The sequence below is a fragment of the Aquarana catesbeiana genome, linkage group LG03, assembly GCF_042186555.1.
Source record: "Aquarana catesbeiana isolate 2022-GZ linkage group LG03, ASM4218655v1, whole genome shotgun sequence".
NCBI classification, from domain to species: domain Eukaryota; kingdom Metazoa; phylum Chordata; class Amphibia; order Anura; family Ranidae; genus Aquarana; species Aquarana catesbeiana.
Genome location: NC_133326.1, coordinates 706,786,618 through 706,813,947, shown reverse-complemented (window position 1 = coordinate 706,813,947; position 27,330 = coordinate 706,786,618). Strand labels below are relative to the sequence as shown.

At 45.8% G+C, this 27,330-nt stretch overlaps 1 protein-coding gene across 1 annotated transcript in view; it reads right to left on the bottom strand.

Annotated features, from left to right (window-relative positions):
• The window catches only part of LOC141133617 (proteinase-activated receptor 1-like), a 73,726-nt gene extending 48,736 nt beyond the window's left edge, over positions 1-24,990 (bottom strand). The window contains exon 1 of the mRNA XM_073623094.1: positions 24,847-24,990. Within this exon, the coding sequence (XP_073479195.1) occupies positions 24,847-24,982 (136 nt within the window). The 5' untranslated portion in view covers positions 24,983-24,990. The remainder of the gene's footprint in view (positions 1-24,846) is intronic.
• Between the last annotated feature and the right edge of the window lie 2,340 nt (positions 24,991-27,330).

The following is a 27,330-nucleotide window of genomic DNA, read 5'->3' as shown; positions in this document are numbered from 1 at the left end:
GTGTCATGGAGTCTTACTCTGTGCACACATGGAACAGGCAGCTACGAAGGCAGTTACAGTATCTCACAAAAGTGAGTACACCCCTCACATTTTTGTAAATATTTTATTATATCTTTTCATGTGACAACACTGAAGAAATGACACTTTACTACAATGTAAAATAGTGAGTGTACAGCTTGTATAACAGTATAAATTTGCTGTCCCCTCAAAATAACATAACACACAGCGATTATGGTCTAATCTGCTGGCAACAAAAGTGAGTACACCCGAGGGGGCGTGGCTTGCAAGTGCTCGTGATGGCAGCTTAAGCCGAGAGCTCGCCACGGATGACCGGAGAACACCAGCATATTGACAGGAATCCCGTAACTGCCAACTCTCAATCACCCTACACTACTCTGCGGGCTCCCTGCCAACAATGTCCTGCAAACGAAAGGAAGATCGGTGCCCCAAGAAGCTCACCGCATTCTTCCTTCAGCCAGTGCCGAGAACGGAGCTCTCCCAAGATGGCGCCGCAGCCCGGACCTCTCCCTCCTTCTACACAGACCTCTCTGATGCCAATCCGCACAACCAGAACTGCGGATTAGCAGCTGCATCTCCCTGCCACTTGCCGCCAACCAGCCCAGCCTCTCAAAGCCCAGCTAAAGCCAGGATGACGATGAACCCTAGCCACCAGGCTGCAGTGAGTACAGAAACCCTCACAGAGACTGCTGCATCACATCTGCATTCACCCATTGCGGCCTTTCCCACTACAGGCCAGCCTGTACTAGGTATGACCATGAAAGACATGTGATTTTCACTGCAATCCTCTCTCATGGCTAACTTCTCATCACTCATCAATAAATTTACATCTGATATGCAACATATGGATCACAGGGTACAGTACATAGAAAACAAAATGGATCTCCAGCATACGCCACCAGCCTTTTCTCTGCTCTAATACCTGAGCTGACGCCAATAGAGCTTACTGTAGACCGCATACATAGGATCCCTAAACCACAGGACCTAGAGGACTCGATTCCCAGAGACGTCCTTATAAGAATCCACTTTTACCAAGCCAAAGAGCTAATTCTCTCAAAAGCCAGAACACTTGCTACCCTACCGGTGCCATATAATGACATCCAAATCTACGTGGATCTCTTACAACATACCCTCCAAATAAGGAGACAGCTGAAAACGGTTACCAAAGCCCTCAACAACCACAAGCTGGCCTATAAATGGTGTCACCCAGCCACTTTACTGATTACCAGAAAGGGCGCAGCCCACACCATCTCCGACATTGTGAGCGGCATGAAACTCCTCCACTCGTGGGGAATCATTCCAAAGCCTCCAATGGAGGGCCCAGGTGCCTCCACCTACACCAACCCACCCCGCCATGGGCAACACCGTCAGAGAAATTTTAAGACCAACTATAAATTAATGTTCCTGTCCACGACGTTCCTAGACAACATAATCTCCGGTTCGGCCAAATGCTTAAATCCACACAGTTACTGAACTTTTCCCCGAGCTTAGTCAGCGACTCTCAGAGTTTTTCACTGCTGACCATTTCTCTCCTCCCTCCATGTTTGTTTTGTTTCGTTTTGTTTCTACCTTTTTCCTTACAGGACAACAAGAGCATCAAGACCCAGCCTTTAACATATATCAGCACTGCACGCTACTACTCTCCGTAGTGCTAACTCAACGCAATCTCCATCCTCCATACTACGGTCTGCTGCCTGATCATCCCCTCCACATTAGGGATGAGCTTCGTGTTCGAGTCGAACCCACGTTCGACTCGAACATCGGCTGTTCGCCCGTTCGCCGAATTGCGAACGATATGGGCCGTTCGCGCCAAATTCGTGTGTCGCGTCACGGCCCATAATTCACTGCGGCATCGCAGTGCATTGCTTGCTGATGATTGGCCAAGCATGCACTATGACCCGCATGCTTGGCCAATCACAGCGCCGCCTGAACAGAGAGCCGTAATTGGCCAAAGCCAAGGAGGCTTTGGCCAATTATGGCTCAGGGGATTTAGTACACGCCCCACACTATATAAGGCCGCCTGCACGGCGGCCCTGTGTAGTGTGTGTTCCGGCGTTCATAGATAGAGAGAGAGAGAGAGAGAGAGACAGACAGTGTCATTTGATTTGAGTTAGATAGATTAGGCAGAACAGTCAGTCAGTTAGCTGCACTTACAGTGTATTGTGTATATATATGCATCCCAGGTGTTGCATATATATATATATATATATATATATATATATATATATATATATATATATATATATACACTGTATTCAGTTTAGCTAGATCTGTTCCTGTTATCTTCTAGACTATTTACATTTAGTGCAGTGCGTCCTGCTCACAGTGTTCAGCTAGATCCGTTCCTGTTAAATTCTAGACTATTTACATTTAGTGCAGTGCGTCCTGCTCACAGTGTTCAGCTAGATCCGTTCCTGTTATCTTCTAGACTATTTACATTTAGTGCAGTGCGTCCTGCTCACAGTGTTCAGCTAGATCCGTTCCTGTTATCTTCTAGACTATTTACATTTAGTGCAGTGCGTCCTGCTCACAGTGTTCAGCTAGATCCGTTCCTGTTATCTTCCTACTGACAGGCAGGCTTGTCTGGTTACAGTATATAAAGCTACCTGAAGAAAATTACTGGTGTTCTTTTGATCCTATTAGTACCACGGTCAGGCAGCTAGACTATTTACATTTAGTACAGTGCGTCCTGCTCACAGTGTTCAGCTAGATCCGTTCCTGTTATCTTCCTACTGACAGGCAGGCTTGTCTGGTTACAGTATATAAAGCTACCTGAAGAAAATTACTGGTGTTCTATTTGATCCTATTAGTACCACGGTCAGGCAGCTAGACTATTTACATTTAGTACAGTGCGTCCTGCTCACAGTGTTCAGCTAGATCCGTTCCTGTTATCTTCCTACTGACAGGCAGGCTTGTTTGGTTACAGTATATAAAGCTACCTGAAGAAAATTACTGGTGTTCTTTTGATCCTATTAGTACCACGGTCAGGCAGCTAGACTATTTACAGTTAGTGCAGTGCGTCCTGCTCACAGTGTTCAGCTAAACCTACAAGTTAGTGGGGTGCGTCCACCTCACAGTGTTCAGCTAAAGCTACCTGTAGAAGGTTGGTGGTGTTCTCATACTACAGGCAAGCAGTTGATTTTGCTAGCTGCAGTATCAGTACATATATATATATATATATATATATATATATATATATATATATATATATATATATATCCCAGCTTAGTGCAGCTACAGGCCATTAGTATGTCTGGAAGGCCAAGAAGGAGAGGCAGACAGTCACAAGCCAATAAGAGAGGGCAAGCAGGCTCTGTGTCTAGTGCTGGTCGTGGAGACGGTGCATCCTCATCAGCACGTGGCCATGGGACACGCTTGGCCTTTTTTTCGGCAGCTGGCCGTGTTGAGCCGCAACATGCGGAAGACTTGGTCGAGTGGATGACCAAGCCGTCCTCATCCTCTCTCACCCATGCCCAGGGTGCTTTGTCTGGCAAAGCAGCAGCCTCTTCCCTCAGCTCAATGTCATCAGTGACTCCTTCCCTAGCTCCACCATGTCCTCCTGAGGAGTCCCTCGAACTGTTTAACCACAGTGTTGGGTACATGCTCCAGGAGGATGCCCAGCGTTTGGAAGGCTCTGATGATGATACTGAGCTCGATGAAGGCAGTAACATGAGCACGGACAGAGGGGGTGCCCAAGAAGGACAGCAATCTGGCAGTCATGCTCCCCCTGCTGCAGCATACTGCCAGGTTTGCTCCAGTGATGAGGAGGGAGGGGATGATGAGGTCACTGACTCAACGTGGGTGCCTGATAGGAGAGAGGAGGAGGAGGAGGAGGAGGAGGAGGAGGAGGAGGAGGTGGCACATCACCAACGAGGCAGGATGCCCTCCAGGGGCCAGCCTAAGGGCAGCACATTGACTGCATCACACCCCAAAGCTCCACATGTGCAGGGCGCTGCAGTCTCTGCGCGTTATTCAAAAAGTTCTTTGGTGTGGGCCTTTTTTGAGACGAGTGCATCAGATCGCACCGCTGCTATTTGCAACATATGTCTCAAGCGTATCTCACGTGGCCAAAACATCTCCCGCTTGGGTACCACATGCTTGACCAGACATATGTTGACCTGCCATGCAGTTCGTTGGCAAGCGTATCTAAAAGACCCACACCAAAGAACAAAGAGGATCTCTCCTTGCTCCTCATCAGCTGAGATTTCCAACCCCACTAGACCTCCAGTCCTCTCTGAGACCTGCAGTGAGAGGAATGAAGGTGTAGAATTAGGTGTGTCACAGCCAAGTACTTGTGGGCAATCTGCTTTTGGTACACCGACGTCAGATTGTACCAGGCAAATTTCCCTGCCCCAGCTGCTGCACCGCCGAAAAAAGTTTGCTCCCAGCCATCCACATGCCCAGCGGTTGAATGCTAGCTTGGCAAAATTGCTAGCACTTCAACTGCTGCCTTTTCAGTTGGTAGACTCTGCCCCCTTCCGTGAGTTTGTGGAATGTGCGGTTCCTCAGTGGCAGGTACCCAAACGCCACTTTTTCTCACGGAAGGCGATTCCGGCTCTCTACCGGCACGTGGAAGGCAATGTCCATGCCTCGCTGGACAGGGCGGTCAGCGGTAAGGTGCATATTACCGCTGACTCATGGTCCAGCAGGCATGGACAGGGACGTTACCTAAGTTTCACGGCGCATTGGGTGACTCTTCTGGCAGCTGGGAAGGATGCAGGACAAGGTGCAGTAGTGTTGGAGGTTGTTCCGCCACCACGCCTCCAAAATGCTAATGATTGTGACACACCTCTCTCCTCCACCCCCTCCTCTTCTTCTTCCTCCATGGCCTCTTCCTCGGAACCAGCGGTGCTCCGTAGTCGTTCAAGGGGCTACGCAAGTACGCAGGCCAAAAGATGCCATGCGGTGCTTGAGCTGGTGTGCTTGGGGGACAGGAGCCACACTGGGGCAGAGGTTCTGTCAGCTCTGCAGGGGCAGGTTCAGAGGTGGTTGACGCCACGCCAACTTAAGGCAGGAATGGTGGTTTGCGACAATGGCACCAACCTCCTCTCTGCCCTCCGACAGGGACAAATGACCCATGTGCCCTGTTTGGCTCACGTCCTTAACTTGGTGGTGCAGCGGTTCTTGGGCAGGTACCCGGGCTTACAGGATGTCCTGAGGCAGGCCAGGAAAGTCTGTGTGCATTTCCGCCGGTCATATAATGCCAGTGCTCGGCTGACGGACCTCCAAAAGGAGTTTAACCTGCCCAAGAACCGCCTAATCTGTGACATGCCCACCAGGTGGAACTCAACGTTGGCCATGCTGCAGCGGCTGCACACGCAGCAGAGGGCCATCAATGAGTACCTGTGCGACTATGGCACCAGGACAGGGTCAGGGGAGCTTGGTTTTTTTTCCCCATGCCAGTGGGCCATGATCAGGGATGCATGCACTGTCCTGTCACCATTCGAGGAGGCCACGAGGATGGTGAGCAGTGACAGTGCATGCATCAGTGACACTGTCCCCCTTGTCCACCTGTTGGAGCACACGCTGCGTGGAATAATGGACAGGGCACTTGAGGCAGAACAGAGGCAGGAAGAGGAGGACTTCCTTAGCTCTCAAGGCCCCCTTTATCCAGACAGTGTTCCTGCGTGCCCGCCGATCACACAGGAAGAGGACGAGGAGGAGGAGGAGGAGGAGGAAGATTGTGTCAGTATGGAGGTGGAGCCTGGCACTCAGCATCAGCAGCAGTCTTTAAGGGATCAGTCCCAAGAAACACATGGACTTGTACGTGGCTGGGAGGAGGTGGCTGCGGACGTTGTCGTCCTTAGTGACCCAGAGGACTCTGGACCGAATGCCTCAGCAAACCTACGCTGCATGGCCTCCCTGATCCTGCAAAGCCTGCGTAAGGATCCTCGTATTCGTGGTATCAAGGAGAAGGACCAATACTGGTTGGCAACCCTCCTTGATCCACGTTACAAGGGTAAGGTTGCGGACCTTATCTTGCCATCACAGAGGGAGCAGAGGATGAAACATCTTCGGGAGGCCTTGCAGAAAGGTCTGTGCAATGCGTTCCCAGAGACTGGGAGGTTACAAACTCCTGTTTCTGGACAACGTGTTGCTGAGGCTTCGGTCAGTCAAAGAAGGAGCGGTGGAGAAGGTGGCCGTCTGACCGATGCGTTCAGACAATTTTTTGGTCCGCAGCCCCAAGGTATGATCGGTTCCAGCAACCATCGCCAGCGTCTGTTTTACATGGTGCAGGAATACCTAGGGGCAAGATCAGACTTGGACACCTTTCCCACCGAAAATCCTCTGGGTTACTGGGTCTTGAGGATGGATCACTGGCCAGAGCTTGCACAGTATGCAATTGAGCTACTGGCCTGTCCTGCATCCAGCGTTCTTTCGGAACGCACATTCAGTGCTGCTGGAGGCGTGGTAACCGATCACAGGGTGCGTCTGTCCACCGACTCGGTCGATCGGCTGACCTTCATAAAAATGAATCAGTCTTGGATCACCACCAGCTACCAAGCACCTGATGCTGATGTAACCGAATAATTTTTTTTGAAATCTCAGATCCCTTCAAAGACTGCCTATGCTGATGCTGAGTGACTATCCCTGAGTAATTATCCTCTTCCTCCTCAATCATCACGCTGATAGCTTGTAAGAACATTTTTGGTTCTGGGCGCCACCACCAGTGCCTAAGGCACAATTTTTCAGCCCCTGTTTAACAGGGGCGTGTAATTACAATTTTTGATGTAATACTTTGCAGCAGGGCTCGTTCCTGCATTCCAACTAGAGTGTCTGTGAGGGGTTGCAGTGTTGTGGCACCAGCACCAGTGCCTAAGGCCCAATTTTTCTGCCCCTGTCTAACAGGGGCGTGTAATTACAATTTTTGATCTAATATTTCACAGCAGGGCCCTGTGAGGGCTTACAGTGTTGTGGCCACAGCAACACCTAAGGCCCAAATTTCTGCTGAGTATATAGGGCATGACCCTACTTTCAAACATCTAACTTACAAACGACTCTTACTTGCAAATGGAAGGAGACAACAGGAAGTGAGATGAAATCTACCCCTAGGAAGGGAAATTCTCTCCTGTAAGAGTTAATATGGGAAAACAATTTCTCCTTTCCACTGATGCTTTCCAATCCTTGTTCCACAAAAAAACCCAAATTTTCAAAAAACATTTTTCATTGGGACAAAAAGTGAGGTGAAATCTTCTGAAGAGGAGGAAAGACAGCAAAACAAATGTCACAGGGGTGATAACCCTTCCCTATGTTTTCCAAAAAGCTTAAAAAAGATTTTTTGGCTGGAGCTAAACACGTTAAAAATGTACCCGTTCAAAATTACAAAGAGATTCTACTTAACAACAAACCTACAGTCCCTGTCTTGTTTGCACCGCCTGTATACTGCTGTTCAGAGTATATAGGGCCTTTCCTTATTTTAATTTGGGTGCGGGGTTCCCCTTAATATCCATACAAGACCCAAAGGGCCTGGTAATGGACTGGGGGGTACCCATGCCGTTTGTCTCACTGATTTTCATCCATATTGCCATGACCCGACATGACATTAAACCCGCAAGCAGTTTTAAATGAGATTTTTTCCTTTAAAAATTACATTTGGTGCAGGGACAGTTCTAAACACGGGAAACACGCGTCACTTTACAGGCATACTATAGACACCCCCCAGGTACGATATTTAAAGGAATATTTCACTTTTTTTTTTTTTTACTTTAAGCATCATTAAAATCACTGCTCCCGAAAAAACGGCCGTTTTTAAAAGTTTTTTTTGCATTGATACATGTCCCCTGGGGTAGGACCCGGGTCCCCAAACCCTTTTTAGGACAATACCATGCAAATTAGCCTTTAAAATGAGCACTTTTGATTTCGAACGTTCGAGTCCCATAGACGTCAATGGGGTTCTAACGTTCGTGCGAACTTTCGGTCAGTTCGCAGGTTCTGGTGCGAACCGAACCGGGGGTGTTCGGCTCATCCCTACTCCACATCTCTTCTGGAACTCCTTCAACACGGATAGTCCTGCGACCATCTGCCCTCCACCTGGAAGCCTGCCCTCTGTAAGCTCTGCAACTGTAAGTCCTTCCTCGACTACACACTGCCCTCCAACTCCAGATCATGACTCTCACTGTTCTCTCACTCAACGCAAAGGGTCTCAACCACCCAGCCAAACGAGCTTCAATGTGGAAAACAGCCTTATCGCTTAAATGCAATGTCCTTTGCATTCAAGAAACTCACTTTGACCAAGCAGCAACACCTTCTTGCACCCACAAAAACTTTCCCCACATATTCAAATCCTCCTACACGAAGAAACAAAGAGGAATCCTTATCGCTATTCGAGACTCTGTTTCATTCCAACTACACAATTGTTTTGCAGACCAAGAAGGTCGATTATTTTATTATACTCTATTGACAATACTCAAAACACGTTGGTATCCCTATATGCTCCTAACCACCGCCAAATGCCATTCTTAAGACAGACCATTAAGAAGGCAAAAAGCTACCAACAGGGCCATCTCCTACTCTGTGGAGACTTTAATCTAGTACCAGATAACAAAATGGACACAACCTCAGGCCCTAAGAGACACTAATCACCCTTGAGCAACTATATGGCTACCAACGATCTGTACGCTGTGTGGAGGTGTTGTCATGCTGACGAACGAGACTACACATATCTTTCTCCGCGTTACAACACCCATTCATGAATAGATCTTTTTGTAACAGATAAATGGTTATTGCAAAAAGTATCAGCCTCCACCATCCACACTGTCACTTGGTCAGACCACACCCCTATCAGCATTACCCTATCTAGCAAACCTTCCCATCCTAACACATACCTATGGCGAGCCAATAACTTCCTTCTACAAGACCCCATACACACCTCTACGCTCCTCAAAAACCTGGAAGATTTTCTTTCCCTTAATGCTGATTCTGTGACAGACCCAGCAACAGTGGGGAATGCACACAAGGCAGTAATCAGAGGTACCTTTAGGATCCCGAGCAAAGAAAAAGAGGACGCATCGCTTAGACGAAGTGATGGCTGATCTAGCAGTCTCAGAATCCCTTAACAAAACAAATTCTTCCTTGGCTCTCTAAAATAAAATTTTCTCCCTACGCCAGGAACTCAGATCCCTATTACTAGCGTCATTCGAGAAATCCCAAAGGAAGCTTAAAGCTAAAATGTATTCCACGGGCAATAAAGCGGGGAAAGCTATGGCCTCAAAAATTAAAGGGCAATGCCTTAAATCTAAAAATCACTTCCTCTATCACCTGACTACCAATGAAAAATCCTCAAACCCCAAGCTATCGCTGAAACGTTTAGCCTGTACTACAGTAGTCTATACAACATCCAAGATGACCATGATACCCATCAACCCTCCCAAGAGGACATCCAAGCTTTCCTCAATCATATCAAACTCCCATCCCTATCCCAGCAACAACTCTTAATTCTCAGTGAACCATTCACTATACAAGAAATCCTGCAAGTTATCCACAAATTACCAAACTCCAAATCACCTGACCCAGATGGATTTACTGGCGAGTACTACAAAAAATTCCAGCACCTTCTAGCGCCACTCTTATGTAAAGTTTATAATAACGTTGCCTCCTCTTCCTCTTTCCCCTCCGAAATGCTGAGTGCACTTGTAGTGACGATACCTAAACCAGGCAAAGACCCTACAACACCAAAAAACTTCAGACCAATATCCCTACTTAACATTGATTTGAAAATCTATGCAAAACTCATAGCAGAAAGATTGATAGATATCCTCCCAACCCTAATCCACCCAGACCAATTAGGATTTACTGATTGATTTACTGACTGCGACAAACCTCTGATGCAACACGTCGCATAATCAATATCATCCACCATGCTGAGTCCTCTGGAACGCCTTCTCTGCTCCTATCTTTGGATGCAGAGAAGGTGTTCGACAGAGTCCACTGGAACTACCTAGCCTCAGTTCTCACTAAATTTGGTTTCAATGGCCAAATTCTCAAAGCAATCATGGCCCTATATACAACACCATCAGCACGCGTATACACGCCCAATATCCTCTCCTCTCCCTTCCAAATAACTAATGAATCTAGACAAGGGTGCCCCCTGTCACCCCTAATCTTCAACTTACTAATGGAACCCTTAGTGGAACATATTAGAATGAACACCCCCCATTTCCCAGATTCCCCATTAACACACACGACCACAAGATCAGCCTATTTGCTGATGATGTAATTTTATTGTTAACCAATATCATGACATCACTACCCGCAGTACAAGAAACACTTTCCTGGTTCAGCAAAGTCTCTTACTCTAAGGTCAATGACATGAAATCTTCTATCCTTAACCTAGAAATAGATGCAACTTCCAGCAACCTCCTCCAAAACCTTTACCCCTACGTATGGGCAGACAATAATATACCCTATCTAGGAATTCAGCTAACCAAATCCACTAAAACTCTATACCAAACAAACTATATTCCATATCGTACCAAGTTACAGCAAGACCTTACTAACTAACGAAATTGGAATTTTGATGGATAGGAAGACTAGCAGCATTCAAAATACTTCACTTACCCCAGCTTCTCTATTTATTCAGAACCCTAACAATCCCACTCCCAACTACCTACTTTAAGTCGCTTCAATCTATACTCACCAAATTTATATGGCAAGGTAAAAAATCTTGCTGCGCCCACGCAAAGCTCATCAAACATCGCTCAGTAGGAGGATCAGGTTATATTGATTTTACTGACTACTACCTAGCCTCTTTACTAACACAACTTAAGGAATGGCTCCTACCTTCCCCTACCACAATCCGGGGAGCCATAGAAGCGTCCTATGTACCAGGTCACTCCCTCTACCCCTGGCTCACTAGCACAGTGCTAAGAGCTAGAATACCTACGTATATTCCTCCTACCATGAAAGCCTCAATTAAAGCTTGGAATAAACCCTTTCCTACAATCCAACCTGAATTTCATCTCCCAAACTCGGACCTCTACAAATACATTCATACAAAACATTGCATATCAACATTCCCTCTATGGCCATACAAAATCCCCTTATCAGCTTGGATATATTACACCACCAGTACACTACATACTAAAGGAATCTTGATCTTCTATAACATTCTACAGCAAAATCGCACCTTTACTAAAACCGCTCCCCTACTCAAATGGGAAGACGACCTAAAATGCACTTATACCGACATACAATGGACTACAGCCTGTAACGCCACATTTAAAGTCACCAGTTAAAGACACTGTGACCACAAAGGCGACCTCCTCCATACCTTCTGGGGATGCCCTAAACTGACGGCATTCTGGACATCCACAATCAAACTCATATCCCAAGTCGCTCAACTCAGCATCACTCCCTCTCCTGCCCTAGCACTTCTATCTCTGGAAATCCAAACCCTCCCTTACCACATACAACACATAATGACCCATATCCTCCTAGCAGCCAAACTTACCATCACAAAACGATGGAAAAATCCAGACCCTCCCTCCATACGAGATGTGATAGAATTAACCCAACTACACTACGCCCATGAACAAATCACTGCAATTCACTCAGACAAACTAAAACAATTCACTCACAAGTGGCAACCGTGGACTAAATGGAAAACGTTAAACCTATGACTCATTTACACCACATTATTGAACTCCTGTAATGTTACTACAATTGCTGATACTGTCCTGTTCTCCCTCCTTTCCTCCCAGTATCTTGCCCTTTGAAAGAATCAATAGGGGTTGGGGGAGTGGTCTCCGCTGCTAGACACAGTGTGTTCCCAATATGGGGTGCTTGCAGTAGGAGACGACAACCTACACTTCTTTCTAAACAAGTAATTGAATGCACCTATCGAGCTCCAACATACATGCAACTCTGATTTTGACATCTGTATTCAGTTGCTGTATACCTTTTCTCAGTTTTGTTATGTGACAGATACTGTTTCCTCTGTTATTTCTGTGAAATCAATACAAAAACTATTGAAACAAAAAGTGAGTACACCCCTAATTGAAAATGTCCAAATTGGGCCCAATTAGCCATTTTCCCTCCCCGGTGTTATGTGATTAGTGTTACAAGGTCTCAGGTCTGAATGGGGAGCAGGTGTGTTAAATTTGGTGTTATCGCTCTCACTCTCTCATACTGGTCACTGGAAGTTCAACATGGCACCTTATGGCAAAGGACTCTCTGAGGATGTGAAAAAAAGAATTATTGCTCTACATAAAGATGGCCTTGGCTATAGGAAGATTGCCAAGACCCTGAAACTGAGCTGCAGCATTGTAGCCAATACCATACAGCAGTTTAACAGGACAGATTCCATTTAGAACAGGCCTCGACATGGTCGACCAAAGAAGTTGAGTGCACGTGCTCAGCGTCACTTGCAGAGGTTTCTTTGGAAAATAGATGTTTGAGTGCTGCCAGCATTGCTGCAGAAGTTGAAGGGGTGGGGGGGGTCAGCCTGTCAGTGCACAGACCATAGTCCGCATACTGCATCAAATTGGTCTGCATTGCTGTCATCCCAGAAGGAAGCCCCTTCTAAAGATGATGCACAAGAAAGCCCACAGTTTGCTGAAGACAAGCAGACTAAGGACATGGATTACTGGAACCATGTCCTGTGGTCTGATGAGACCAAGATAATCTTATTTGGTTCAAATGCTGTCAAGCGTGTTTGGCGGCAACCAGGTGAGGAGTACAAGTGTGTGTTGCCTATAGTCAGGCATGGTGGTGGGAGTGTCATGGTCTGGGGTTGCGTGAGTGCTGTTGGCACTGGGGAGCTACAGTTCATTGAGGGAACCATGAATGCCAATATGTACTGTGACATACTAAAGCCAAGCATGATCCCCTCCTTTCGGAGACCGGGCCACAAGGCAGTATTCCAACATGATAACGACCCCACACACCTCCAAGACTGCCTTGCTAAAGAAGCTAAGGGTAAAGGTGATGGACTGGCCAAGAATGTCTCCAGAACCTAAACCCTATTGAGCATCTGTGGGGCATCCTCAAATGGAAGGTGGAGGAACGCAAGGTCTCTAACATCCACCAGCATGGGTGTCCGCAGCAGAGGGCAAGGGGGGTCAAGTGCCCCCCTCTGGAATCAGCAAGGTGTCCGCACAAGACAAGTGGGTGTCTGTGAGCTGAGCGGTCCGCCGCAGACTTTTTTCTGAGTCTGCTGACTGCTGCTGCTCTCTGACATGATCTGACTCAGACTCACTCGCTCGGACGCTCGGTTCCGCCTCCAGTCCTTACCCTACTGTGTAGAGAGAGTTGAGAAGATGTAGATCCACCCGGCGCCGCCCACAAGTGAAGTGGCAAAACTCAGGTTGTCCCTTGCCCCACCATATGTCCCCCTCAAAATTAGGCTGCTTGGCCGGGCAGGATCATTATCTGTAAAAACATCAATCATGTGGGCACAGCACAGATCCCTCCCTCCACCCCGCAGCTTAACTATTGGGCACTCTCTGCTATGTAATGGCACCTTCTGTGAGGAGAAAGGCAGTGATTGGGCAGGAATAAGGGAAGGGGGTGTGGCCAGCCTTCAAGGATCAGCAGCTGCCATGTCTCCTGCCTCTGGATGATGGAAACACAGTCATTTTGAAACTGGGCAGCATCAGGAGAGTAAGTGAAGGTGTATGGGAGAAGCAGAATGTACACATGTAAAGGAAATGGGAAGTGGCCGTGGACTGGCAATAGAAGAAGAACAAGGAGGGGGTCCAGTGAGCTGGAGATGACTTCTCAGGCACATCTAGTGTTTACACAGATTCTAAATGGAGTGACTGTGTATGCATTTCCAGACTCTGCAACTCTTATCTATCCACTTGTTATCTCAGCTCACTTAAGCTTTGCATAAGGTCAGCCACTGTTTGCTCCAGGACACAGGGATTCCCTTAACCCTTCACCAGCCAGGTTTCTAGGTTATGAGCTTGATTCTCCATGGATTTTTACAGTACACTGGCTCCAATACTCATACAGTACAGATGTTTTCATCAATACCAAATATGGGCACCCACAATATATATATATATATCTATATATAGATATATAGATATATATCTATATATATCTATATATATATAGATATATATATATATATATAAAAAGATCTACATTCTCTAGGCTATTTATATGGGCATGGCATGCCTGAGTAACTTCCAATACAAAGTGAAGATGAATTATCTCTAATATAACACCTATATATTTCCAGTGCAAATTAGAAATACTTAATCAATGGCAGCTTGATCCTTCTATGAAGCTTTTGCATCAGGTTTCTCAAACCTTTGCATGCCTGCGCTTTTTGTGATAATGACTAAGCCCCCCCCATTCATTACATCGTTGAAAAGGGCGGAGCATGAGTGACCTTAAAATGCTGCCCCCCCTAAAAAAAGTTCTGCAGACGTCCATGTCCACCAGCTCTGTGATGTCGTCACGGAGGAGTGGAAGAGGAGTCCAGTGGCAACCTGTTGGTTAACTCCATGCCCAAGAGGGTTAAGGCAGTGCTGGAAAATAATGGCGGCCACACAAAATATTGACACTTTGGGTCAAATTTGGACATTTTCATTCAGGGGTGTACTCACTTTTGTTGCCAGTGGTTTAGACATTAATGGCTGTTTGTTGAGTTATTTTGAGGGGACAGCAAATTTACATTGTTATACAAGCTGTACACTCACTACTTTACATTGTAGCAAAGTGTCATTTCTTCAGCGTTGTCACATGAAAAGATATAACAAAATATTTTAAAAATGTGAGGGGTGTACTCACTTTTGTGAGATACTGTACATCAGTACGTAGACTATGCCACCAGAATTGTTGGGACATGGCCCAAAAGAGTTGATTCCTCCCAAGGTGGCCAGCAGCCTTGGGAGAATAGTAAGTGTGGAGCACGGCAGTACGGAGACTCTCTGGGACAAAGCAGCGGTCACAAGGTTTCTCATGAGGAGCATGAACCTGAGCAGCAAGACTTTTGTCACCCAAAGAAGTGAGACTAGTACGAGCCATAGCCAGAATACGATCAGGAGGAATCACAGGAACCGGAACCGACTACATCTTGGATGTGGAGGAAAATTGTTGTGACAAAGCGTCAGCCCTTCCATTCTTAGTACTGGGTAAGAATGAGACAATGTAATTGAAACTAGACAAGAAAAGAGCCCATTGCGCCCTCTGGGAGAGAGGCATTTAGCCTCAGACAAGAATGTGAGATTTTTATGGTCAATAAGAATGAGAACCGGCACAGTGCTACCTTCGAGGAGATGTCACTTTCAGGGCTAAAATGATCGCTAACAGCTCTCTGTCACCAATCTCGTAATTGCACTCCGCAGGTGACAATTTCTTGGAAAAGTAACCACAAGGATGCATAGCGCTCTCAGAGGTATGACGTTGAGACAGAAGGGCGCCAACTCCAGTCTCCGAAGCATCAATCTCAAGGATAAAAGGTAACATAGGGTTAGGATGTGTCAACACAGGAGCAGAAACAAATGCAGCCTTGAGACTCTCAAAGACCTTAAGGGACTCCGGAGACCAACTCTGTGGGTTACCGCCCTTTCTGGTCATATCAGTCAGGGGCTTGACCAGGGACTAGAAGCTACGAATAAACTTCTGATAATAGTTGGCAAAGCCAAGAAAACGCTGCCCCATGGGTCGGACTGCTGAAAGTTTCTCTGGGTAGGACTGTAGGACTGCTGAAAGTTTCTCTGGGTCCATCGAAAAACCAGCAGTGGAAATTACATAACCCAGGAATTTAACCTATTCATGATGGAATTTGTACTTCTCCCATTTACAATAGAGATTATTCTCTCTTAGTTTCTTAAGCACACGACAGAAATCTGTGTGGTGGCTCTCCAGGGACTTGGAAAATATGAGGATATCGTCGAGATAAACCACCACACATAACTGCAACAAATCTCGGAGGACATCGTTAATAAATTGCTGGAAAACTGCCGGGGTGTTACAAAGGCCAAAAGGCATTACGAGGTACTCATAATGACCTGTTCTGGTAATAAACGTAGTTTTCCACTCGTCGCCCTCCTTAATCCTCACGAGATTGTATGCCCCTCTCAAATCAAGCTTTGTGAAAACCGTTGCTCCCTTGAGGCGGTCAAAAAACTTCGTAATCAACAGAATCGGATAGGCATTCTTAATCGTGAAACGATTGAGACCCCTATAATCAATACAAGGTCTCAGTTCACCACTCTTCTTCACAAAGAAGAAACCAGCAGGAGAAGAGGATTTGCGGTTGAAACCTCGAGAAAGTGCGTCTGCAACATACTCCTCCATGGCCTTATTCTCCAAGACCGACAAAGGGTAAACCCAGCCACGAGGGGGTATTGCCCCAGGTTGAAGGTCAATTTCGCAATCATTCGGCCGGTGTGGAGGAAAACTAGCGGCTTGACCTCTGTCAAAGACATCGCTAAAATCACAGTACTCCTCTGGCAGGGAGGAGAGAGAAGTGCACAGGACCTTGGCTACCTTCTGGAAGCATGTCTTACTGCATTGTGGCAACCAGGAGAGAACCTCAGCATGGAGCCAATCAAAAGAGGGGTTGTGCCTCTGTAACCAAAGATAACCAATAACCAGCGTAAACTTAGGTGAGGAAATAACTTGGAATTGGATTATCTCAAGGTGAAGAGCCCCTACAGCCATGGACAATGGAACAGTCTCATGAGTCACACGTGCAGGCTGTAGAGGTCTCCCATCAAGAGCCTCAATGGCAAGTGGAGTGTCATGCAGCTGCAGCGGAATCCAGTGCTTTGATACAAAGGTAGCATCAATGAACAGGCCTGCAGCCCCAGAGTCAATTAGAGCCTGTATCTCGATGGACGACTCAGCCCAAGAAAGAGTAACCAAAACCAGGGGCTTATCCTGGATAACTGGGGATGAAACAACGCCACCTAAGGTCTTTCCATGACAGGACCTCAAGGTTCGGGCGTTCCCTGGACGGGTAGGAAAAGACTTCAAAAAGTGACCTGCCTGGCCACAATAAAGGCACAATCTCTCCCTCCTCCTAAGGGTTCTCTCATCCGCAGAGAGACACGTGAAGCCCGAGTGCATGGGTTTATCTTCACAGACTGACTTGGTATAAGGAGGCATGGAAGGTGAGGGAGGCAAAGCTTGGAGACAAATATACAGGAGGCTTCCGCAAGCGCTCCTTAAAAGAGAGTCTTTCTCTGAGTCTGGAGTCAATGAGGATGGCAAGCGTGATCAACTTCTCCAGCTCACTGGGTATATCTATATGCTATCTCATCCTTGATGGTATCTGAGAGACCATGAGAAAAAGCAGCCACGAGGACCTCATTGTTCTAAGCAACCTCTGCTACCAGAGTACGGAATTCAATCGCGTAATCTGCAACAGTTCTCGTACTCTGTTTGATGGACATGAGGCACTTGGCAGCAGAAGCAGAGCGTGCAGGAACATAAAATACACTTTTAAAGGAAGCCACAAACTCAGGTTGTGTCTCCCAGGCTGTGTCTCCTATAGAGGGTTTGCCTAGGCCAAGGCTCTCTCAGAAAGCAAAGATATCACAAAACCTACTTTGCTTCTGTCTGTGGGAAATGCCTGGGGCAGCATCTCAAAGTAAATCTCAACCTGGTGGAGAAACCCTCTGCATTGAACTGGATTGCCCCCAAATCGCTGGGGAAGCAGAGCGGAACCAGACATACCTCTTATAGAGGTAATACTCGAGGTGGGTGCCTGCATAGAGACTGGAGCAGCAGCAGGGACAGGCTGCAACACAGGTTGTACCAGAGCAGCCACAGTGGGAGTTTCCAGGGGAGCCGTGCAACTCAGGAGCATTTGTAACGCCATGGCAAACTGATCCATGCGGTGACCCTGCTTATCCAATCTGGAAAAGATATTACCAACAAGTGGATTGACTGCATATTCTGAATTCACGGCCTTTGTCTACTATCAGAAACCATGAATCAGAGACTAAAGTACAGTTAAATCTCACTTGTTTAATAATAATAAAAAAAGGTAAACAGAGTAAATGTAGTCAAAACATAGCCAGAGTTCAGGAACCGCAACAGATAGTCAGACAAGCCAAAATCTCAGGGTGCCAGAGATGAGCAAAGTAGAACAGCAAGCAGGATCTGGAGCCAGAAGGAATGTCAGCCAAGCAAGTCTTTAACAGGAATGCAGGAGAGCGTCTCTAGAGACGTGACCAAGGCGGAGGCAGAGATCATCTGGGCTGGACAGTTTAAGTAGGCAGGACTGACAAGCAGGATATCATCAACAGGTGAGTCACTGTGGAGAGATAGGAGCTGGCAATTAGCTGACAGCTGAGCGGCTACCTCAGAGAAGGAAGGCCTGAGCCCAGCCCTGAGAACATCTCTGTGCATTACTGCGCATTTAACGCAGTATATTTCTGTGTTAAGTGCCGTTTAACACAGTATATTTCAGTACATTACTGCACGTTTAATGCAGTATATTGCAGTGTGTCAGTGCAGTTTTATTGCAGTATATTATATTGTGTCAGTGGACTGTGTCTGTGTAGTGAGTACGCCACCAAATGCCACCAAACGCCACTTTCTATTGGTTAAAGTGCATCCAAGTACATATTTCCACATCTTTATTACATTTTGTTAATAAGCACCCCCCATCATGTCTGGGAGGCCAACAAGGAGAGGCAGACGTTCCCATAGCACTGAGACGGCCAGCAGCATATGTGTCCACAGGCAAAGGTGGACGTGGTCAGTCCTCAGGCAGGGCATCATTTCCTCTGTTTAGTGATATTGCCCGTGCTATTCAGTCAGAGCATGCAGAGAAGGTGGTGGACTGGCTTACTAAAACATCCTCATCCTCCATCACCCAAGCAGGGACTAGTGCACAGTCCACTGCAGCTGCCAGAGCAGCTTATTCTGCCTCCTTGTCCACAGCTATTCCAGCCATAGCCCCAGCATCAGGCATGGAGGAGTAAGCTAAGTTATTTGAACACAGCATCAGCCACTTGCCCCTTGATGATGCACAGCCATTACTCAATTCAGATGTTGGTTCTGAGGTTGAGGAAGGAAGGAACATGAGCCTACATAGAGGGGAGAACACTGGTGCACAAATTGGCAGTCATGTTCACCCTGCCACAGTGTATTGCTAAGTTGCCTCCAGTGGTAATGAGGATGGAGGAAATGATGATGTTGATGATGATGAGGTCACTGACACAACTTGGGTACCAGATAGAGCAGAGGGTGAAAGTGAGGTTGAGGCCCAACTCCAACGATGCAGCCATCATGGAAGAGTAGAGAGCAGCCACCCTATTCCATCACATTGTGGAACTGTTATCTTCCGGCCCATTTCCCACAGCTCAGCTGTCTGGGCCTTTTTTAGTACATGTACAGCCAATCGCACTGTTGCAATTTTCAAACTTTGTCTCAAACACATCAAGCGTGGCAAAAACACCAACCATTTGTGTACCACATGCTTGACAAGGCATTTAATCTTCTACCACTCAGCCCGTTGGCAAGAGCACCTGAAAGCCACACTAAAGGGGTGCAAACTTGTTCCTCCTTCTTACTCACTTCAGTCTGTCCGTGCTATACCTCATGACCTCTCAGCAGCCTCCACTGACAGGGATGATGGTATAGCGCAGGGTGTCCCAGGTCCTTGCAGCACATCTGCCAGTAGCACACCACCATCTGTAGACTATAGCCGGCAAATTTCTGTGCTGCATCTACTGCAGCGAAAAACAAATACAGTCACTTCCACCCACATGCCCAGCATCTAAATGAAAGCTTGTCAAAGCTGCTGCCTTTATAACTTCTTCCTTTCCATCCGGTGGATTCTACTCCCTTCCGTGAATTTGCAGAATGTGCAGTACCACAATGGCAGGTTCCCAGTCCCTATTTCTTTTCATGTAAGGCCATTCCAGCTCTGTACCATCACGTGGAAGGCAATGTTGTGGCATCATTGGGCAAGGCAGTCAGCCGCAAAGTCCATATTACTGCTGACATGTGGTCCAGCAAGTATGGTCAGGGACAATATATTTCATTCACAGCACACTGGGTAACTCTGCTTACAACTCAGAAGGATGCAGGACAGGGCTCAGTGCTGTAGCTTGTTGTGCCCCCACGCTTCCATGCAGCTAGTGGTGATGATGTGAGATTTGTCAGCTCTACCCCCTCCTCCTCCTCCATGGCCTCCTCTGCTGAATTGTCCTATGAACCAAAAGTACCCCCTAAACTATCAAGGGGCTATTCAATGAGTCAGTCTAAAAGGTGCCATGCAGTGCTTCAGCTTGTGTGTCTAGGGGTCAGGAACCACACTGGAGCAGAGATTCTTGCAGCTCTGCAGGGGAAGGCCCATAGGTGGCTCACTCCATGCCAGCTGGAGCCAAGAATGGTGGTGTGCAATAATGGCACAAATCTCCTGTCTGCCCTTAGACAGGAAAAATTTACACAGGTACTATGCCTGGAACATGTCCTCAATTTGGTGGTGCAGCATTTCTTAAATAGGTACCCAGGGTTGGAAGATTTGCTAAAGCAGGCCAGAAGAGTCTGTAACCATTTCAGGCAGTCATATAGTGCCAGTTCTCGGTTAGCTGAAATTCAGTGGGAATTCCATCAACAGCCTGATTTCTGACATGCCCACCAGGTGGAACTCTACTTTGGCAATGCTACAGTGGCTGCCCATGCAGCAGAGGGCTGTCACTGAGTACCCATGTGAGTATGGCACAACGACAGGCTCAGGCCGGCTCAACTTTTTTTCCCCATGCAAATGGCTGCTGATAAAGGATGCATGCACTGTACTGTCACCATTTGAGGAAGCCACAAATATGGTGAGTCATGACAATGCATGCATCAGTGACACAATTCCTGGTGTGTTCCGGTTGTAGCAAACTCTGCATGGCATTATGGATAGGTCACTCGAGGCAGAGGAGTGGGAGGAAGAGGAGGACTTCCTTTCCTCTCAAGACCCACTTTACTTTGTTCCTATGCCACAGAACACACAAGAGGAGAGGGAGGAGGATTCTGGCAGTTTTGGATGCATTGAAGCAGAGGAAGACATACGTCAAACCTTAAGAGATGGTTTTCCATCCCCAGAACCCTTGGAAGTTGTATGTGGCTGGGATAAGGCTGTTCCAGATACCATAATCCTTAGTGACCCCGAGGAGTCTGCTTCTCATGCCTCCGCAAACTTGCGATGCATGGGCTCCCTCATGTTTAAAAGCCTGTGAAAGGACATAAGAATATGTGGTATCTCAGAACTCATCCTCACAGAGGCTGCAGAAGATGACATTTCTTGATTCATGTCTCCCAGGGCAGTGCCCCCATAACCACTGTATGTCCAATTACTTGCATATAAGTTTTTAAAATGGGCACTTTTAATTTTTACAGTTCGAGTCCATTAACTTCAACGGGGATCATTATTTGGTTCCGAACTTTTGCGATATTCTGGTGCGAACCGAACAGGGGGGTCGTTCGGCCCATCCCTAAGCAAAAATTTACAGAAGAAAAATTACACAGTTAAAATTGTAAACAAATGACATTCATTGTCAGCTTCTAAAAAGTACACAGATCCCTCCAGAGGTTCCCCATAATACATAGCAGATCCCTGGAGAGGTCTGTGTGTTTTTTTTTTTTTTTTAAACAAACAAAGCTGTCAATGACAGCTGTTAAAGTCATTTGCCGACAAATTTAAAACATTTTTCCCTGGTAAATGTCAGCACTGCTGCAGCACTTTGTGTACATCACAGAGATGCCTCTTCATAGGCAGGATTAGAACACCCACCAGGCATGTCATTTAAAGGAATTGGACATTTTTATGTTTCTCTTTAAGCATTTAAAAATCATTACTCCTGTTCAAATTGAATTTTTTAAAATATTTTTGCATTGTACATGTTCCCCAGGCAGGGGCGTATCTGCCACAAGGCAAACAAGGCGTTTGCTTTGTGGTGCATTTTCAGGGGGAAGCGCCCCCCCCCCCCCCCGGCGGCCCTACTATAGCTGAATGACAGCTATAGCTCAGTCGTCCAGTTCGGGGTGGTCGTCTATTGACGCACTTCCAGAACCGATTGCTTGCTGAGGCTCGCACCTGGCGCGATCTGTGATCAGCTCTGTTCTATGGACAAAGCTGATCACAGATTGGGGCAAAGAGCTAATCACAGAGGCTCTTTACTACGTTATCAGCTGTGTTCAATCACAGCTGATAAAAAAAAAAAACGCCAGTTATCGGCATTCCTTTCCTCACGCTGTCACAGTGCAAGGAGAGGAGAGCTGGGAACTGGCAAGTATGGGACATCTGCACTGATAAATAGGGCACTGTGTGTATAATCAGTGTGCTGATTATCAGTGCAGCCCCAACATCACCCATCGGTGCTGCCAATCAGTGCTGCCCATCAGTGGTGCCAATCAGTTCATATCAGTGCTGCCCATCAGAGCTGCCAATCAGTGCTGCCAATCGGTGCCTCCTCATCCATGCCACCTATAAGTGCCCATCAGTGCCTTCAATTGGTGCCCATCAGTGCCACCTATCAGTGCCCTTCAGTGCCGCCTATCAGTGTCATTCACTGCAGCATATTATTGCCCATCAGTGCCTCCAATTATTGCCCATCAGTGCTGCCTACCAGTGCCCATCGGTGCCACCTATCAGTACCCTTCAGTGCCGCCTTTCAGTGCCCATCAGTGCCACATATTAGTACAGCTTCATCAGTGCATCCTCATCAGTACCCACCAGTGCAGTACCTCCTATGTCCCGCTGACCCCATCCTCTGCTCCATTGACCACATATGTGGCACTAGGAGGAATCATGTCTCAGGGTCTGATGAGGAAGCCACAGCTGTTCACTGTGAATGGCTGCAGCTTCCTCATCAGACCCTGAGACAAGAATGATATAACCTGGCTGGGGTGGGACAAATTTAGATGGAGGAACGTCCAATTTTAGTCTTGCCTAGGGAGGCACAAAACCAAAATACACCACTGTCCACAGGGCAGTGCCCGCATCCTTGAAATTTTTCAACATACCCCTTGCATGTTAGCCCAGAAAACGGGCATTTTTAAAATGACAGATTTGTCTCCCACTGATTTTAATAGGGTTTGGGTTTGGCATACAAACTAAATGCTCTCCTGAGTGCACAGGGTGAGGTTTTGTTTTGCTTTTCTTTGGTGCATACAGTACTCCCAATGGCAGTGTCTGGCTTCCTATGCATCTTTTTTGACAATAGTTTGTATATTTGCCCCTCAAAAATAATGCATTGAATACCAAGATACACCACCATACACTTTTGGAGAAAAGTTTGTATTTTCTGAATTTTGAGGACATTTCAACATACTGGGCATAAATCTTATCCAGGTATATTCTTGTCCCTGACAATTACATAATCTTACAAACTTTGAGTGAAAAATACAATATACTAAAATGTAAATTGAATGATGAGCTACTTACCAGTGACATTTGAGTTCCTTCCGCACTCTGCAAAGTTTGTGTTGGATAATACAAAAGAAAATACAATTTAGTTTTCAGTTAAAGACAAACTTTTTTTGATTCTATCTATCTATCTATCTATCTATCTCCAATTGTGCTCTTCCAAACTTATGACAACAATTTGAGGACAGCTCTTTTCTCTTCCAGCATGACTGCACTAAGCCAGATCCATAGAGTGTCCTGTACAGAGCCCTGACCTCAACCCTACTGAATGCCTTTGGGATGAGTTGGAACCCTGATAATGAGCCAGCTCTTTTCATCCAACATCAGTACCTGACCTCACAAATGCTCCACACCACTGCTAAGAGGTCCAGATACAACTTTATTGCAATAAAAGCCAGGGGACAATCCAAAAAGTAGCCAACCTGTTTTGGGGGCCCAAAAACACCCCTTTTATCAGGGCTTGATTGACAACAATGTGAAAGACTAGAAGTTGTTATTTTTTCCAATGTGATTACAAGCACAGAGCTTGTCAGTAGCTGGCTTGGCATCCACCACCTAGCAGTGGAGTGGTCCTTCAATTTGAATTTTTGCCACAATACACTACAAGCCAAGGAGACTGTAGAGATCCTCTGGTCTGCTGATCTGCCCCGATACCAGATTCGTTAGCTCAACATGAATGCTTTAAGACAGCAATACCAATAAGATAATGCAATTTTTCCATTTTCCATTGCCCTTTAAGGGGGTTCTGATGCCAAGAGGTGGGGCAGGCTTTATGATCATGTTACCCCTGTGATTCCCTATTGACGTGGTTACATGATTGGAAAGCTCTAAATCACAAGTAGCGATCTGGAGCTTTCCATTAGGCACCTGGGAACTGTGCTGTCCACTGATTAGCTATCCCAGCAACTTCTATGCTTTTTCTTTCAAGAAGGGTTTATATGTCAGAGAATGCCCTGGAGGAGAGTGCAGCTCTCCTAAAAATGGAAATACTCCGAATGCTGCAGCTGAGTTCTGAAAATGTTAGTTATTTCTGGGTTTTGGTCTTCTTCAGTGACTGACTTAGCACTAGCACGCAGCAAGTACAGATAGATCAAAGATAAAACTACTGATCTGTAAACTGTTCAGGGTCTGTCTACTTGAAATACTGAAGTTAGCTGGTCAGCCAGGCAATCAGCATATTCAAAAGAAAGGTCATTAATGACTCTTGCTCCAGGTTTCCTCTGGGTGGTGTAGACAGTGGATGGGAGAAGGTTAAGTTAAGGTGAGAGAGTCGGGACACAAGCCCTACATCAGAAAATGCTGTGCCCCTGACATTGGAATATTAATGAAAAGTAGCACATTTGTTATGAATAAAAAGAAAATGTAACAAACAACTTAATGAGAGGATTCTGCAGTTTGATAATCCCATCTACAACAGTGAGATCAGATCACCATGAGCTAAAGGTGTAGATAAAATACTACATAACAAATGTCAATATTGTCACCCTAATGTGACTTACCTCTTCCAAAATCCAGTGTAAAGACCTGAATACTGACATTCATAAGGACAAGACTCACATTGGGAGTAATCCTCAATATCACTTCTTCAGAGGTAAATGAATGTCCAAGTGGAGTAACCCAGCCTTCTAGAGGCATATCTTCATGTATGAGGGCATCCTCTGTAAAGCAAAAAGAAATAGATAGCTTATATCTGAGCATGACTGCCAAGTGTAAAAAAACAAAGGGGCTGATTTACAAAGCATTTGCGCCATGACTTGCGGTGCACGCCGATGCGCAAATGACATTTTCGTATTTATAAAGCATTTGCGCTGGTAACACAGCGCGATCCCCCATTTACTATTCTCTTCCCAGCACACGGGAAGAGGTGATCTGTATGCCACTATAGACCTGGTGCATGGCATCTTTAACTTCAAATTTAAACAAGCTGGAAGTGCCAATAATATGGGGGTGATATGGGGAAGTATGGTACTAACTGCCCAAGTCACAAATATGGCCAAAATAGAATGAGAAAGTGACTTTCTCAGAATAAGCGCCGGCAAATACATTTAAACTGCGGGAGGTGAATTTATGCACTGCGCATGCTCAAACGGCATTTGCACTTGTTCAAATACTTTAGTTCAGTGCGCCGGCAAAATATTAGTAAATGTCAGGCAACATAAAAGCATTTGCATTTTTTTTTTTTTAACGCTGGTTCACTTCATGCGGCTCTAATGAAATGTCGGCCCGGCAATAGGGCCATTTCACACCATAGAAACGCAGTCCGGACGTGTTCCAGGTGCTTTTCTGCATGCGCGTTTTTGATGCGTTCCAGTGTGTTTTTGTTGTGTTTTTGATGCAGTCCAGTGCTTTTTTTCCCCATTCTTTTTTCTTAACCTTAAATAAGGACAAGTGCATTCCAGTGCATTTTTGATGCATTTTACAGCTTTCCAGTACAGTCCAGTGCAGAAAAAATGCAGCATGTTCTACTTTTTTTTTTGGAACTGGAACGCACTGGAACTGCAAGCACTGGTGTGAACTATACCATTGAAAACCATATAACTGAATTTCCATGCATTTTTGATGCATAAAATATGCCCTGCGCGTTTTTGATGCGTTCCAGTGTGTTTTTGTTGTGTTTTTGATGCAGTCCAGTGCTTTTTTTCCCCATTCTTTTTTCTTAACCTTAAATAAGGACAAGTGCATTCCAGTGCATTTTTGATGCATTTTACAGCTTTCCAGTACAGTCCAGTGCAGAAAAAATGCAGCATGTTCTACTTTTTTTTTTGGAACTGGAACGCACTGGAACTGCAAGCACTGGTGTGAACTATACCATTGAAAACCATATAACTGAATTTCCATGCATTTTTGATGCATAAAATATGCCCTGGACTGCATTGGTGTGAACTGTCCCTTAAGCAATTTGGCATTTAAAGGGCATTTCTCCTTGTTTCGTTTTTGGGGTTGTCCAATTGGTGACATTGATATATGTCCCTTAGGGTGGGACCTGGGCCCCATACCCATTTTAAGGCCAATAACTAGAAGATAAGCCAGCCTATTGGGGACTAGTAAAATTACCAAGTTAGTTCCCTTAGACTGCAATGGTATTTGTTGTATAACTTTTGCACATGTTAGACTCTTTAGTCTATTCGGTATCAAAACACTATGCTTTACATCACAATAGGAACCCTGCTAACACTCTATTTTTGGGGATAGATAGGTACAGTGCACACTGGAGGGGTGGATCCTTAGTCAGAGAATTATCTAGATTGGAAATGACTTGGATCCATCGTGTCCGGTGTTACACCCCTTATGGTTTGAATATAGACACTGATGTGAACGCCTTCATTGATAATGGTTGATTGTTCATGTGTGTAACCTTCATCTGAGATCATGGTGTCCGGAGGTGGGCTAATAAGGTACGGGAAAAAAAAAAAAAAAAAAAAAAAACTCCCCATAGCACATTCTTCCTTTTTTCTGTTTATTTATTTTTATTAATGAAATTTGGGACATGGAGGGCTGTGTTTTTTATAGAGCATCATTCTCTATGTTCATTTTACATTTGGACTTTCATAGGGCATTCTACAATCAAACTTCTCTTTGGATTCTATGCTCCATTGTTGCAGAGATGGACCAATATGTATAGGTACACACTGACGGTGTGATCGTCTTTAAGTTTTATTATTATTATTCATTTAATTTTTTATTAGAACACAAAGGGTTACTCTATACAAGAAAACCTTGGAACCTAAGGGTTAAATTTTCCTTGACTTGATGTTGCATTAGCTCACTAGGGTCCCCAGTGGCGAATCTACCTAGTTTCAGCCCCAATTAATGATAATATCAGGCCACCTGGGCATTTTTACATAGATTTTTTTATTTAAATAGATGTTATTTATTTAACAGATAGTTTGTATTTTTGTTTTCATTTTTTGCTTATTATGCATCTAATATCAGATGCGGTATTTTCCGATCTGAATTTCTGCATCCCTTTGACATCCATTTTT